At 42.2% G+C, this 14,041-nt stretch overlaps 1 protein-coding gene across 1 annotated transcript in view; it reads left to right on the top strand.

Moving 5' to 3' along the window:
• Tbc1d32 (TBC1 domain family member 32) overlaps nt 1-14,041 on the top strand; it is a 129,941-nt gene that overhangs the window by 23,410 nt on the left and 92,490 nt on the right. Inside the window, exons 3-5 of the mRNA XM_023714211.1 lie at nt 1,592-1,769; nt 6,173-6,241; nt 7,868-7,993. Coding sequence (XP_023569979.1) covers nt 1,592-1,769; nt 6,173-6,241; nt 7,868-7,993 — 373 coding nt within the window. The remainder of the gene's footprint in view (nt 1-1,591; nt 1,770-6,172; nt 6,242-7,867; nt 7,994-14,041) is intronic.

The following is a 14,041-nucleotide window of genomic DNA, read 5'->3' as shown; positions in this document are numbered from 1 at the left end:
TCGTCATTTTGTGTAGCACTGTCTTCTTACCTTTGTTGTAGATCTTTCGTGCAGTTACAACCTTAGCACCCACTGAAGATCTACAAATTTTGGATTCATTCAGTTGTGCCTGGCTTGGTTCTGCTGCTGTGCTTAGCTCCTTCCTGCTTTGTCCTTGGGGGTGAACTTGTTGTGCCCGTTTGGCAAGGTGTTCTGTTCCTGGACTAGCTGGGTGGTTCTGTCCCCTACACTTTCTTCAGTGATTGCAGCTACAAGGTTCAACCCCCTGCCTGTATGCCAGGCCTGAGCTGAGTCTGGAGGGGACAAGGTGGAGTAGGACAGAGAGGCGGCTCTCCCACACACTCACCGGGCCTGGGCTAGGACTGTGTCTGGGGGTTCCTGGAGCGCGACAGAAATTCCTACTCGGTGGGCAGGGTGGGCGAGGTGCTGCGGAGTCGTCGGGGTCGTCCCAAGGGAGTGGAAGTGGGTCTCACCCACACTGCACCTGGGCTGGGACCAGTAGGTTCCGTCAGCGCAGGTTAGCCGGAAGCTCTCCCACACCCTCACTAGGCCTGGGCTAGGAGTGGATCTCTGCTATGTATATTTAAATTTCCATTTTTTAAAAATTTTAATTAAGTACAGATGTCAGTGGTCTAGCTCCCATTTATTTTTTAATTTAACATAAAAGGATTAGACCTTAAGGTCCTTCCTATATCTAAAATTATCTTTCTAGTTCTTTTGGGTATCTCAGTCTAATATGATATAGATGCTTGACTGTATTTAAAAAATAGAGAATGTCACTGTAAGTTACGGTTGAGTTTTTTTGACTACTAGAGATGAAAGAGGTCTTTGAAATTATCCAGGTCAAATTCTTTTTTTTTTTTTTTGTGGAACCAGGGATTGACCTTGGGCCCTTGCGCTTGCCAGGGAAGTGCTTATTCTACTGAGCCATCTCCTCGGCCTCTCCAGGTCAAATTCTAATGGGTTTCGGAAGTCCCTCTCCCGGCCTTGCTGAATCTGGGTTGTCTGGCTGTGTAGGGAAGGACCTGCCTGCCATGCAGCTCACGTGTGACTCCGGGTATGGACTGTGCTGTTGGCCTGGGCTGCCAGTGCCTGTTGCTGTAAAGCATTGGCGGAGAAGGAGAATCAGCGTACTGGAGGGAGGGTGGAGGAGGAGACGCACAAGAGCAGAGGGGCGGCAGTGCAGCAGCCTGGCCTGTAGTTGGTCTTTTGGCTGTGAATACTCACCTCTGAGGCATCTGGCTTTGTTCTGTTCTTATTGCTTTGGCTCTGTAACTAGATGGAAGAAGCCGAGGAAGTGGCACATGTCTTGATATCCTCTTCAGTTTTATGCCTGTGCCACAACTCTGTTGTAGCCTTTTATTATTTCATTTTTAAATTTTTTGATAGTGGGAATCAAACTCAGGACCTTGTGCCTGCAGGCAGGCACTGTGCTGGTGAACTACATGCCCGGCCCTGTACCATTTTTTGAGAAACTAATTGAGAGTTTTGTGTAGCACTGTGCCATTAGAGGGAAGAATTGTGTAGTGTAACTTAGTTGGCTGATCATTGCTGACAGTCTTCTTCCTACTAAGACTCTCTGATTTGGAAGGTACAAAGACATGCTGCATTCCCTGAAGAGCGTCCTGGCGGCCACAGTGGAGTACATGAGCAGTGGGCTTGATGCAGAGGAGGTGCGCTGCCTCGAGAGGCAGAAGAAAGCCCATAGAGAGAGGAGTGGTAGCTACTGCACCGACAACTGCTCTGACAGCGACTCTTCTTTCAACCAGGTGAGTTGCTCTTGGTATTTAATCATCATTGGTTTCAGGAAGTGCTTCATTAGCCAGAATGCTTCTGTTTTCTAATGTAAATATTTAGAAGAAAAATAATAAAATAACCTAATATTAATGCTTTAGTCAGTGAAGTACCAGCTGACAGACTGCAGGTGGAGTGTGCACCTGCACTGTGAGTGGCCGCAGAGCTCCCTGGCTCCAGGGGACAGTGGTGGGGGGTGCTGTGTGGGCTCACAGGGAGGCCCAGGATGGTGGGGTTGCCAGTCAGGATCCGGTGCTCCCAGGTTGTGGAGGCAGGGCCGTGGGTCGGAGGCTGCCCTTTCTCAGAGCAGCTCGTCCTCATCCTGTCTTGTCCTGTTGCGGGACTTGGCAGTCCCCTTAGTCTTCTCCCCAGGGGTTTTCTTCCCTCCTCGAGGGGCCATGCCTGCATCTCTAGCTGCCCTCGTTTTCACTGCTCCTCGGATCTGAATCATCACAGCTGAGTTCAGGCTGTTTTCTGGCCTCTTCAAGCTCTGCAGTATTCTTAGACTATTAGTCTGTTATGTTTCTTTGCTTTTTCTCATTGTAGTTTTCCCAGAAATTATTTGTTTAATTTACCCTTTAACACTTGTAAATGTATTTCTAGGAAATTCCTTTTGTATATTTCTGCCTGTATTAATATTGCAAGGTGGCCACTGACAGAGCTCTGTGTAGGTGGGTTCAACCTGATAGATATTTAGAGTGGAAGATCTAACAGATATGTACTCAGGTGAACAAGCATTCTCTACATGCTTTTCTGAGATACATTATTTTTAGTTACTGTGGTAATTTATAGCTAGCTACTAATAAACAGTAATATAAGAAAGAGATCTGAACATGGCATGTCGCTTTTAAGGTGGGTTTTGAACTCATTCTGATGTCTGGTGTAATAAAAATTACTTCATTGCTTGAAGTTATTTTTAAAAAACAGTTTGTGCTGTGTTTAAAGAGGTAGCTGGTAGCCTTCTAAGGTCAATTAAGACTCAGGACATATGAGAACTTGTACTGTAATGTCATGAAACTGGGCAGTGTCCCAAATTTTCTGATCAAGGAGATTATGGAGCCAAAGAAGAAAGTGATCAATGATGCAGAGTGTACCTAAGGAGAGTCATGTGGGGAGAAAACATTCTCTCAGGCTTTCACAGAGAGCACATTGGACAAGCAATGGCCATGACTCATCCACATGGCTGACACTGACAAAGGTTCTACAATCTGAGGTGCAGGATCTCGGGATAAATCCTGAGGGGATTTCACTGACCTTATCAGACCCAAAAGCTACAACTCTTGTTGCATAGGTCCTGCTTTACCTTGGTCTTGGCCATCCAGCAGAAAAGTATAAAAATGAAATATAAGAAGTAAAGCCATGCTGTTATGTTGAGCTGTGGGGTACTCAGGTCGACAATTTCTGACATTGCCAGTCAAGCAGAAGACCCAGTGCTATTATGGGCTACTGTACTCTTTTGGAATATTTTGCTGAATTTACACACCTGTAATATAGAACAAGCTTAGCAAAGCACAGGGACCGCAGTTCATCCCCCAGCACCACATGCCAGCCAGCCCTGCCACCTGGTGGGCTGAGCTGGCCACACACACACACACACACACACACACACAAATAAATAAAATTTTAAAAAAATATTCAAATAATGGAACTTAACAAAAAAAGGGTATACAGACGATTGTATCTGTGTATTCAAAGTGGTTTGGATAGATATATAGTTACATTCTCTTAATGAATAGGATGATTTGTTCTAGTGGTGTTTGTAAATAGGATATCAAGTCCGCATCTTGTACAGCAATTGACCACTAGGAAGAATGTATGCAGTGTGCTAATTATTGAAAAAAAAAATGCTGTGTTTCCAAAACTATCCAGGAAGTATCTTGTCTCAATTTGGAATTTTGTGGTAAATGAAAATAAAAAACAAAGAAAAAATAAATAAATTAAAAAAAAAAAAAGAGGTAGCTGGAAGGTCTAGTGTGGTAAGTGGGGACGCCCCCCTAGGTGGGTGCGCACTAGAGGTTAAAGCAAGTGCAGAAGGAGAACATGGGCTATTGACTGTAGCTCATGGAATGCTGTGTTGTGTTTAAGGAGGTAGCTGAAAGGTCTGGCATGGTAAGCATGGTAAGTGGGAATGCTCCTCCAGGTGGGTGCGCCCTGAAGGCTAAAGCAGGTGCAGGAATACAGGAGCTGTTGGCTGCAGCTCACGGAATGGGTGTGAGTTGATGCCTTCCGTGTGCAGGGCATCCTGTTGGGAGCTTCAGTAGTGCCAAGAGGAATTGCATGTGTTGTTCCCCCAAGGCACCTAAGATGGAACGCAGAGAAGATAGCACCTTGTTTTACATGACAGTGATAGACTAGCTGGGTAGACGTGGTGTATCAAGGATTTCCAAAAAGTGAGCTTATAACTGAGAGTATCAAAGAGCTAGAGAGAAAAGTGTTTCAGTCCAGGTATGGACAAAACCTCCAAAGCTGCCGAGAACCTAGGGAGCGTGGTGGCCTGTAGTGTATGTGAAGGAGAAGATTGCATGGTAGGTCAGGCCCGCAGTGGGTGGGCTAAGACAGTGGCTCAGTGCCTGCCTGGCACGTTTGAGGCCACTGCATTCAATACTCAGTACTGCTGAGCAAAGGATAAATTCTGCTCTAGTAATAATTTATAGTTCCTAGTTATAAAACTGTGGTGGAAGTGTGGGATAGTTGTGAAGTAAATTCATGCGTTCAAAGGCAGTTGGATTGGTTTGTAGGCAGAGCGGCTCATGCCAGGCTTCTGAACAGAAATGTGGTCCAGAAGATTCACCTGTCAGTTTGTAGCAGCATGGGAAGGGGGGAGAGTGGTTGTGAAGAGACCAGCTGGCAGCTGTCACTGCAGCTGAAGGACATCCTGAGGGTCCCGGCTGAGATGGCATGGTGGGGACACGTGGAAGGGGATGAGGATAGAGTTCCTAGAGGTGGTCTTGTCGAGCTGTGAAGAGACAGTGTGGGAACAGGAGGTGTGGCTGGGGCCTCACTTGAGTCTAAGGCTCAGGGGCTGGAGGGTGATGGTGTCAGGAACATCTGGGGCAGTGTGGAGAGGAGTGCAGTGAAGACAGCAGGCGGCGCTGATCAGGAGTGCTGGGATGACTCGGAACATGCTGGATCATGCGGAGGCAGCGCAGTAGGGTCCTGTGGTTGCTGTAGATGCAAGGACTGGAGGTTGGCTGAGCCTTCTCACGGGGGGGAGGGGGTCTTTGCTGGGGGGATAGCTCAGTGGAATAAGTTCTTGCCTGGCAAGCTCAAGGTATTGAGTTTGATCCCTGGTACCACCTAAAAAACCCCCAAAAAACAAAAAACAAAAAAAAAGGGGATACTGTGGTGGCTTCCAGGACAGAGCAGTCAGCAGGGAGGGGCCATGGTCTCCATGGGGATGTGGAGAGGGACAGCTCAGCCTGACCAGGGCAGGGCACAGGGGAGCGGGAAGTGAGGGGCAGCGAGGCGTGAGTGATCCCAGCTGGAGACCACATGGAGGTCTGGTGGGCTGAGGGCATCCATTGGGTGGTGTCTGAGGCCAGCAGGTTTGGAATGAAGAAGCAGATATGAATTCTACTGGGACACATTCATTTCGAGGTGCCTGTGGGACCTCCATGCCCACAACGCCTTCAGCTGACTCTAGAGAGGAAGCTTCTGGTGTGAGCTGGTGTTTCGATGTCGCTGAGTCTGGGAGAGGAGGGTCCCGCCAGCCTCAGGGTTGGAGAAGTTACTTAGCCTCTGGTCTTCCAGTTTCTTGTGTTTGAGAGTGACTGTGACTTCAGAGTGTAGCACTTGTAACGTGCTGGATAAGAGCTTGTAGCTGTTAGTGTAATTTTTGTTTAGACAATCTTATAGATATTATAAATTTTTAAATAGTTTTAGATGGGGAGAAAGATGTTGTCTTTCTCTTGAATAGCTTATTGTCTACTGTAAATTTTTTCTAAGTTTTCACTTCATAATTTTTTCATCAAAAAACTGTGGAAATAAATGAAGATGGCATGGGAAGCAACAGGAGCAAGAGCTCCAGGCCTCGTGGTGCTCTCTTGCTTGTGCTCCTCACCTCCCCTTTCCTTCTCATTTGCCTTTCTCCTTGAGGGACATCCTGGCCTTATGTAATGTCTGACACGTTGCCATTTTCTCAACAAATAGTAGTTTGTATATATGTGAAGCTACGCTGTGCTACTGGGACATTCTGTTCTCTTTTTAAAACCCTTGGGAAAAATAATTCTAAGTTTGCTGCATAAAGAAAATGACAAAATAGATCACTGTGGCTTATTCTGAAGGCATCTGTGCTTGAACTTCCATGAGGAAAATTGCAGAGAACAGTCCTTTTCAGTAGTCTACTCAATAAACCTGTGCTTTGTCAATTGTGTTGCAGAGTTACAAGTTCTGTCCGGGAAAGTTACAGCTGATCGTAGACCAGTTGGATCCCCGGCAGCCTAAAGAGGTGAGCGTGCATGCATGGTCACAGCCCTCGCCCTCACCCCGCCCTGCGCTGTTGGGTGTCCTGGGCTGGTGGCCACATCCACTCGCCCACCTTAAAATGGAAGGGCACAGAACAGGGAGCATCCTCCATGAATTGTAATGCGTTATTAGAAGAAAATGAATCTTTTCTTAGCTTCCTTTTTAAAGGGGTAAAGCATTTGTCCTCAAAACTGTTCTCTACTGTTACTTTGTGTGTGATATTTTAGTAATCTTGTATGAAATAATTCATTTAACGTTTTTCTGTTTGTATAAAATATAAGCAACTGCTTAAAATTTTTGAATTATATACTTGTGTGACATGTTTTGAAATGTACACTGAATTGTGTATGTTTACCTTAGGAGATTTTACTGATTACTGTGTATGATGTACTATTTCATTTGGAAATCAATTTGCAATAAAGATAAGGATCTTTGCATTTTTTTTATCTTAAGGCATTTGCTCTTTGTTCTGGCAGACTTTTTATTTTCTGTTACATGAGTAGTTAGGATTTATTCTTAGAAACTGTCTGAAAAATCAGAATCATTTTTCTTTTAAAATTTTACATCGTTTTATTTTTGATTCTTATTAAATAATATTTGGACAGATGGTAAACGTGAGATTTGACTTCTATATGATAAAAATTCAATTGTTTTCAGTTTAAATGGATTTCTCAGAAAGCTATTCTTACTCAGTACTCTTTTCTGCTTCTATAAGTACTAAATTCTTAACTGAAAAAAAGAGACTAAATTGAAAATTAATTCCTAGTTTCCAAAGCCCACTTCGTATCCCCAGTGCCTGTCACGAACTGAGGTGATTTGGCACTTTGTAGGAATATCCGCGTTGTCTTTCCCATTGAGAAAGCTGAGATCTCCTGCTGCTGCAGATGCCTGGTTTCTGGGCCGGGCTGGATGCTGCGTTGTTCCAAGGTGGGAGCGCGTGCATCTGTGCACCGAGGCCTGTGGAGTGCAGCTGTTCCCCAGTGGCGCCTTGGGTCACAGCGTTCTGAGAGGTTCAGATTAAGATCTGAAAGACCAGTAGAGAAGTAAACTTGCTATAAAAATGCCAAAATTAAATTTTGCATTCCCCTGTGGAGTGATTTATTTTTCTACCTTAGTAATTAGAAGGTTGAAAAACATGGGTTAGCTGGAAAAAAAAAAAAAAAAAAATGCCACTAATTTTCTTGTGAGGCTTGGTCATTCTTGCTAATGCCCTGTCTGTCCGACTGTCTCTGCACGCCGGGCTGAGCTTGAGGTCATACTCCTGGCCTGTGAGTGCCTGTTGGTATCCACTAGCTGAGGAGTCTGCAGGGTTGGCCATCTGCCCAATGTCGTTCTGTCCCAAAGTCCCTTCTGATTCACTTAGACTTGAGAGCTCCACCTAGTAACTCAGTGTTCAGATTTTGTTTTACTTGACACAGAAAACTAGTTATCTTCTCTGCTTAGCACATAGAGAAATGAGTTCTCATGAGTTCTAAAGGGACATTGCCTGCTCATAAATAGCACTGAAAGTGGTTCAGACTTTGCCTTTCAGGTCTTTGTTAAGTTCTATTTTGGAGAATAGGAATTTTTCTGATAGTGAGGTGTTAACACACATTTTAAAAAATCGCAGGTGAGATACGAAGCCCTGCAGACCCTGTGCTCTGCTCCTCCCTCTGATGTCCTGAACTGTGAGAACTGGACCACGCTCTGCGAGAGGCTGATGGCCACGCTGTCTGACCCAGACCCTGTGTTCAGTGTAAGTACCTGGTCATAGAAACACTGGCATCACCTGTCTTGCCCATTGCCAAACTAGACAGAGAGTTGTACTTTTCGCTGTAGACGCTCAAAGTCAGGAAATTTGAGCTTCAGTGTTTGGGTTGTCCAAAGTCTCCTCAGGAGCTCCTATTGCTGATTGGATGTGCAGTGTGGCTGCTAGTGTGCTGTTCTGTTCAATAATAAGCTGTCACCTTGTGCATTATGTCTTATGTTGGGAAGGGAAGCCCAAGTGTTTTGTTGGTACTCTTGGAACGAGATACATATATTGTTTTACTTTTGTTTGTTTATTTATCTGTCTTATAAAGAGCAGAATATGTTTATTGGGGAAAGAAAGCTTTTGTCTGAGAGAGGGACAGAAGGGGACTGAGTGGGTTGCCAAAGACCCTGCTTTTTCTAGGGATTTTTATAGGGCAAAACCACTAGGTGAGGTGGGTCCAAGGTGCGAAACATGGGAACTCACTGGGTGCGCATGAGGGGGACCAGACTATGGTCAGCCAGTAAAAGAGAAGCACAATTGCTCAGGTGAAATTAATTTAATCGGGATCAAATGGGGAAGTCAGTCAGGTACCAGTCAGGTAGCAAGTGGGCATGAATATAGGACAGGAGCTCTTCCTGTAGGGATTGGTTAGTGACTCTTCCTGGCTTTGTCAGTTGATACCTGTCTGGTCTAATGTTTATAATATCAATTCCTGATGTCTATCCCTAGGGAGGTATGGGGCTGCATTTGTTTAATCTTTTGTCTTAAGGTCTGGTGCACAGCAGGAGTGCCTGTCTCTCCCATAGTTGCAGGGTATCTTGTCTTCCATACTGGCTCTTTTCAAGGACCTAGCCCTGTCTCACATATGTCTATCTAACTCAGCTGCCTATGGTGTCCCCCTCTGAAGAAGTAATCTGAACTCCTGTGAGGGAAAATGGCCACTGACTACTCTGGCTTGTTTAGGCTGAAAGAGGTTGTATTTTTTTAAAATGTATTTAGTACGGGGTCTACAGGGTCTCACTACACAGATCAGACTCACAGTGATCCTCTTGTTTTCAGCCTCCTTGGTGCTGGAATTACAGGTGTGTGCCACCATGCCTGGACTTGGTGGCCAGCTCTGTGTGCCCAGGGGCGGGGCTGACACAGCGTGTGGTGTGAGGGATTGAACCCTGGTCCCTATACTTGCCTAGGCGAGTGCTTAGTTCACTGAGCTATCTTGCCGGCTCAACATTAATTTTTTAAAACTGCACAAGTACTGTACTGTTGCTGGAATGTCTAATGTCATCTGATTTGAGGATGGCTTATTTTATTAATTTTACTTTTTATTTAGGAGAGAACAGCTGTAGTGCTCCTTAAGGCCCTCAGTATAGTTAATTAAGGCCTTGCTACATGTCATATAATTTTTTTTCTAGACAAGATATGGTGGATCCCTGTAAAAGGAATCTAGAAGTAATCTAGTATATTTGTTACAGATTTTACCTGTATGATTAGCTGGGGTCTGGCATCCTTTAGGAATGAACAGATTTTTCAGAAATTGTAGCTCCGGGGCTGGGGAGATGACTCAGTGGAATAAGTGCTTCCCTGGCAAGCACAAGGGTCTGAGTTCAATCCCCGGTTCCACCAAAAAGCGAAAACAAAAACAAAAACAAAAAAGAAATTGTAGCTTGCACAAAATCAAAGTATGAGCATTTGCACTATTAGGTAGGTTAGGAAGTTTTTAAGGGATAACAGTTGCAATCCATTGGCTCTTAGACTCCTTTACTGATGGACTCTGACATTTTCTTATAAATCCCTCTAGCTTTAGTTATAATTTTATCTCTAAATTTTCAGTGACTTATGAAAACCAGATTAATACCTTTTTTTTTTTTTTTACTGTTACTGAGTTTAAGTAATGTAAGTACAGTATGGGAGATTTTCCTGGTTACACCTTGTGAGAAAACAATGCGATCAGTATTTTATTTTTTACTTGTGTGTTTTTGAATTCAAAACTTAGTGCCTTTGTTTTTATTTATTTATTTTTTTATGAATTTAGTAGAGAGTCCATAGGGTCTCACTATGTAGATTGCACTTGTAATGATCTGCCTGTTTTCAGCCTCCCAAGAGCTGGGATTAGAGGTGTGTGCCACCATGCCCACTCTCTCTGCCTTTGTTTTTAAGCATATGATTTAGAAATTTGAAGAGTATTTGCAGTAAGAGAATATGCAAATGTTTTTGTCTTTCAATTTGAAAACAGTTGGAAATACTGAATGAAGTCATGACATTTTAATATCTACAGACCATCAGCATTTATTTATTTAGATTATCTGTTTAGAAAGAGAAGCTAGAAAACTTAAGGCTAAGTTTATAAAATGAGGTGAATAATATCGAAAAGTCCCTACAACTGTGAAATTGTAGGGAATAGGTAGGTGATTGCTTTATGTAAAACACTGGTAGGCCAATGACTTTCTAAGGACAGCTATTAGAGATAGAAGTGAGTTTATGCTGACAGAGCCTTGATGCCATGAAGTGTCTCTGAGGTGAGTGAGTGAAATTCTGCCTACTGGAACATCATCCTCTAAATCCAAATGAGTTTTTTTTTTTTTTTTTTTAATAAGAAAAAAGTCAATATGTTGATGAAGAAAACTTTGGCTTTAATATTGATGTGGTGGGGCTAGGGAGATAGCTTGGTGGTCTAAGTGCCTGTTTGGCAAGCACAAGGACCTGGGTTCGATCCCCAATACCACATGGTTTGCTGGCCACCGAAACTGGGCATGGTGGTGCACATCTGTAATCCCAGCACTGGGGAGGCTGAGACAGGAAGATCACTATGAGTCCGAGCTGCATAGCAAGACCATATACCTAATAAATAAATAAACGAATGAATGAATAATTCTTCCAAAATCAATATAATGTTTTGTAAGAATTGAAGGCATTACCAGAAGTTGCATTTCATTTTTGCTTTGTGAATATCCACAGTGTGCATTGCCCAGCTTAGGTGTTGGAATAGCCTGTGAGCAAGACAGAAGAGCAACCCCTTGAGCTTGTGTTCTGGGGGGTGGGCACTGACACTCAGGAGGGGGTGGTGGGCAAGCCTGAGTTGTTACCTGCCCTGCCCACTAACTGTCAGACTCCATGGCAGCAAGGAAGTCTTTAGCAGGGTGGACCCGAGCACTGGCTGAGCTGCGTCCTAGCAGTAGGCCATGTTTACCTGACCCTGAGGTGCACTGCAGACTTGCTAGTGCCAGAGAGTGTTGTGGACTTTATAGGACTCTCAGTGCATGACTTTGAGGGAGAAAAAAGAATTTCAGGGTCACTTAATATTTCTTTTTTTTTCTAACAACAATGGATATTTTAAGATCTAAATCCTTGTAGAATGTAAGTAGACAATTATTTCTTTTTACATATAAATTTAGAAATTGAAACCATATATAACACTGGAACATGACAATCATAACATTTGTAACATACTTAAATTTTCATTTTGACATAACATAACCTTTTTAACTAATCGTCTCTATCTAATACATAAGTTTTATCTAACCTATTGTCCTTTAGTGGGGTATACATTACACTTTTTTTGTTAAAGGCAGTGGTCTGAATCTGAAAGAAAGTCTTACCACAGTAAAATCTTTTTTTTATACTTTGGAGGACTTGTACATCGGGAATCATGAATACATTTAATACACAATGAGATTAACAATTAATTACAGTATATATGTGAAAACCTTTGTTTCATAACTTAGTTCCAAGAGCATCTTTTATGAGAAAACTTTATTATATTTTTTTTTCTGAAAAACTTTATCATTTAACCATTGACCAAGTTTTTGAGGCTAAAGTCAAGATGGATTAAAGTTCTAAACATTAAAACGGAAATACTAAATATCCTGGAAGAGAAAGTAGGAGGAACTCTTGAAGACATAGGGGTAGGCAAAGAGTTATTGAACAAAAATCAAATCACACAGGTAATACCTGAAAGAATTAACAACTGGGACCTCCTCTTATTGAGAAGTTTTTGCATGTCCAAAGAAATTACCAACAAAGTGAAAAGACAACCCACAAATTTGGAAAAAATCTTGACAAATAAGCACTCAGACAAAGGTCTGCTCTCTAGAATTTATTAAGAACTAAAAAACATTAGGGCCCCAAAATTTAAAGACCTAACCCAGAAATGGACATCCAAGATAAACACATACTTCTCAGAGGACAAAATTAAAGAAATGAATAAATATATGAAAAAATGCTCCACATCACTAGCCATGAAATGCAAATTAAAACAACACTGAGATACCATCTCACCCCAGAAAGAATGGCTATCATAAAGAAATCAACCAACGGCAATTGTTGGAGAGGCTGTGGGGAAAAAGAAACCCTTCTCCACTGCTGGTGGGAATGTAGACTGGTGCAACCATTATGGAAATCACTGTGGAGACTCCTTAAAAAACTAGGACTGGAAATCCCATTCAAACCAGCTATCCCCCTACTGAGAATTTTCCCAGAGTAACTGAAAAGTCATATCAGTGATATATGTATACCTATGTTTATAACAGCACAATTTGTGATAGCCAAATCTTGGAAACAACAAAGATGCACATCACCTGAGGAATGGATGAAAAATATGTCGTATTTTATGCAATGGAGTATTACTCAGCTATAAAGAATGATAAACTTGAAGCCTTTATATTTAAGTGGATGCTGCTTGAAGATATCATAAGTGAAATAAGCCAGACCTACATTTGTAAATATCGTATAGTCTCCCTAGTATATGAACTCAAAAGAAGAAATAAAAAACCCTTAATATTTGAAAATGCTCTTGTAATAAATATAGTCCTAACCTTTCCTGTACCCTTCCTTTACTTACCAAATAATTACACTGAATAAATTTTCCTGATTTTAGAAAGTGTGTAATAGATACAAGCCTGTCACACTCTCTAATGGGTCAGGGTGAGCTCCTTTGCTTAGCCATTCAGATTATTATGCAGCAAGGGTCAGTTTGTGTACTTAATAAATTAGAAGTGGTTGTTGTAGAGGAAAAATGGTAATAAAATCAGTCATTTTGTGGTAGAAGACAAAGCATGGCATCTTTTTCATTTGAGGTTTTGCCTGAGTCTTGTTACTGATTTTGGTTCTGTTCTTGACCGCCTAACCTTTTCACTTACATGTAGCGGAGTGAAGCTTTCAGTGGTTGAGAAGCGTGCCTAATGGCTACCAGTTGCCGTGACTATGAAATGCATTGCTAAGCTGCATGCTGCAGGGGTCTCCTGGGTTGTGGGAGGAATCTGTCGTGCGGGCTGCGCCTCTTGTAAGCACGTGATGTGAGCAAGGCTACTTTTTTTTTTTTTTTCTCGATTAGAAAATTTGAGGCAGCTTGGTTTTTATTTAATGAAAAGTTGGATATCAGTATTAGCATTGATTTCATCATGATATGTACATTTATGTAGTTAAAAAATCCACGTGATTATGTAATATCTATCATTCTTAACTACTTTCTAGTGCCAGGTTTGCTTCTATTTCTGTTTCTCATTGAGTTAATTTACCTTGTTATAGTTTTTGAGTTTCAATAGTGTTAATTTTTGTTTTTTGTTTTTGCCTTTTTGAGACAGGGTCTCACTATGTAGTGCAAGCTGACTTTAGTCCAAGCTGGCCTCAAACTCCCAACAATCCTTCTGCCCTAGCCTTGTGAGTGCTGGGATTACTGGCATGCACCACCACACCTGGACAACAGTGTTAAATTAAAAAAAAAGAATATTTATTTGTCTTGGGACTAGAAATAGCTATTTTAAAAAATCTGTAAGTTTCTGAATATGTGCTTCTTGTCATGACACTCCAGTTGCTGCCATGCTGTCTCTCGGGTAGATGATTGTTTAAAAAGGAAGGGGGTGGGTGGTGAACGAAGGCAGCAGACAGGAAAAGGAGTGTTTGCGGGACTGTCCTGCAACAATGTTGTATATGGTTAGAACTCTGGACTTATGTGTAAACATATATAATTCTTTTTTCCTATTTTTAAAATATATTTTAATTTTTAAATTTTTTGGTCATATTCTGTAGGGACTTAAAGTTTAACATATCAATACT

This window comes from Octodon degus, unplaced genomic scaffold (genome assembly GCF_000260255.1).
Source record: "Octodon degus isolate 3935 unplaced genomic scaffold, OctDeg1.0 scaffold00034, whole genome shotgun sequence".
Classification (NCBI taxonomy): Eukaryota; Metazoa; Chordata; class Mammalia; order Rodentia; family Octodontidae; genus Octodon; species Octodon degus.
Note: the sequence above shows the minus strand (reverse complement) of the source record. Positions and strands in the feature narration are given on the sequence as shown.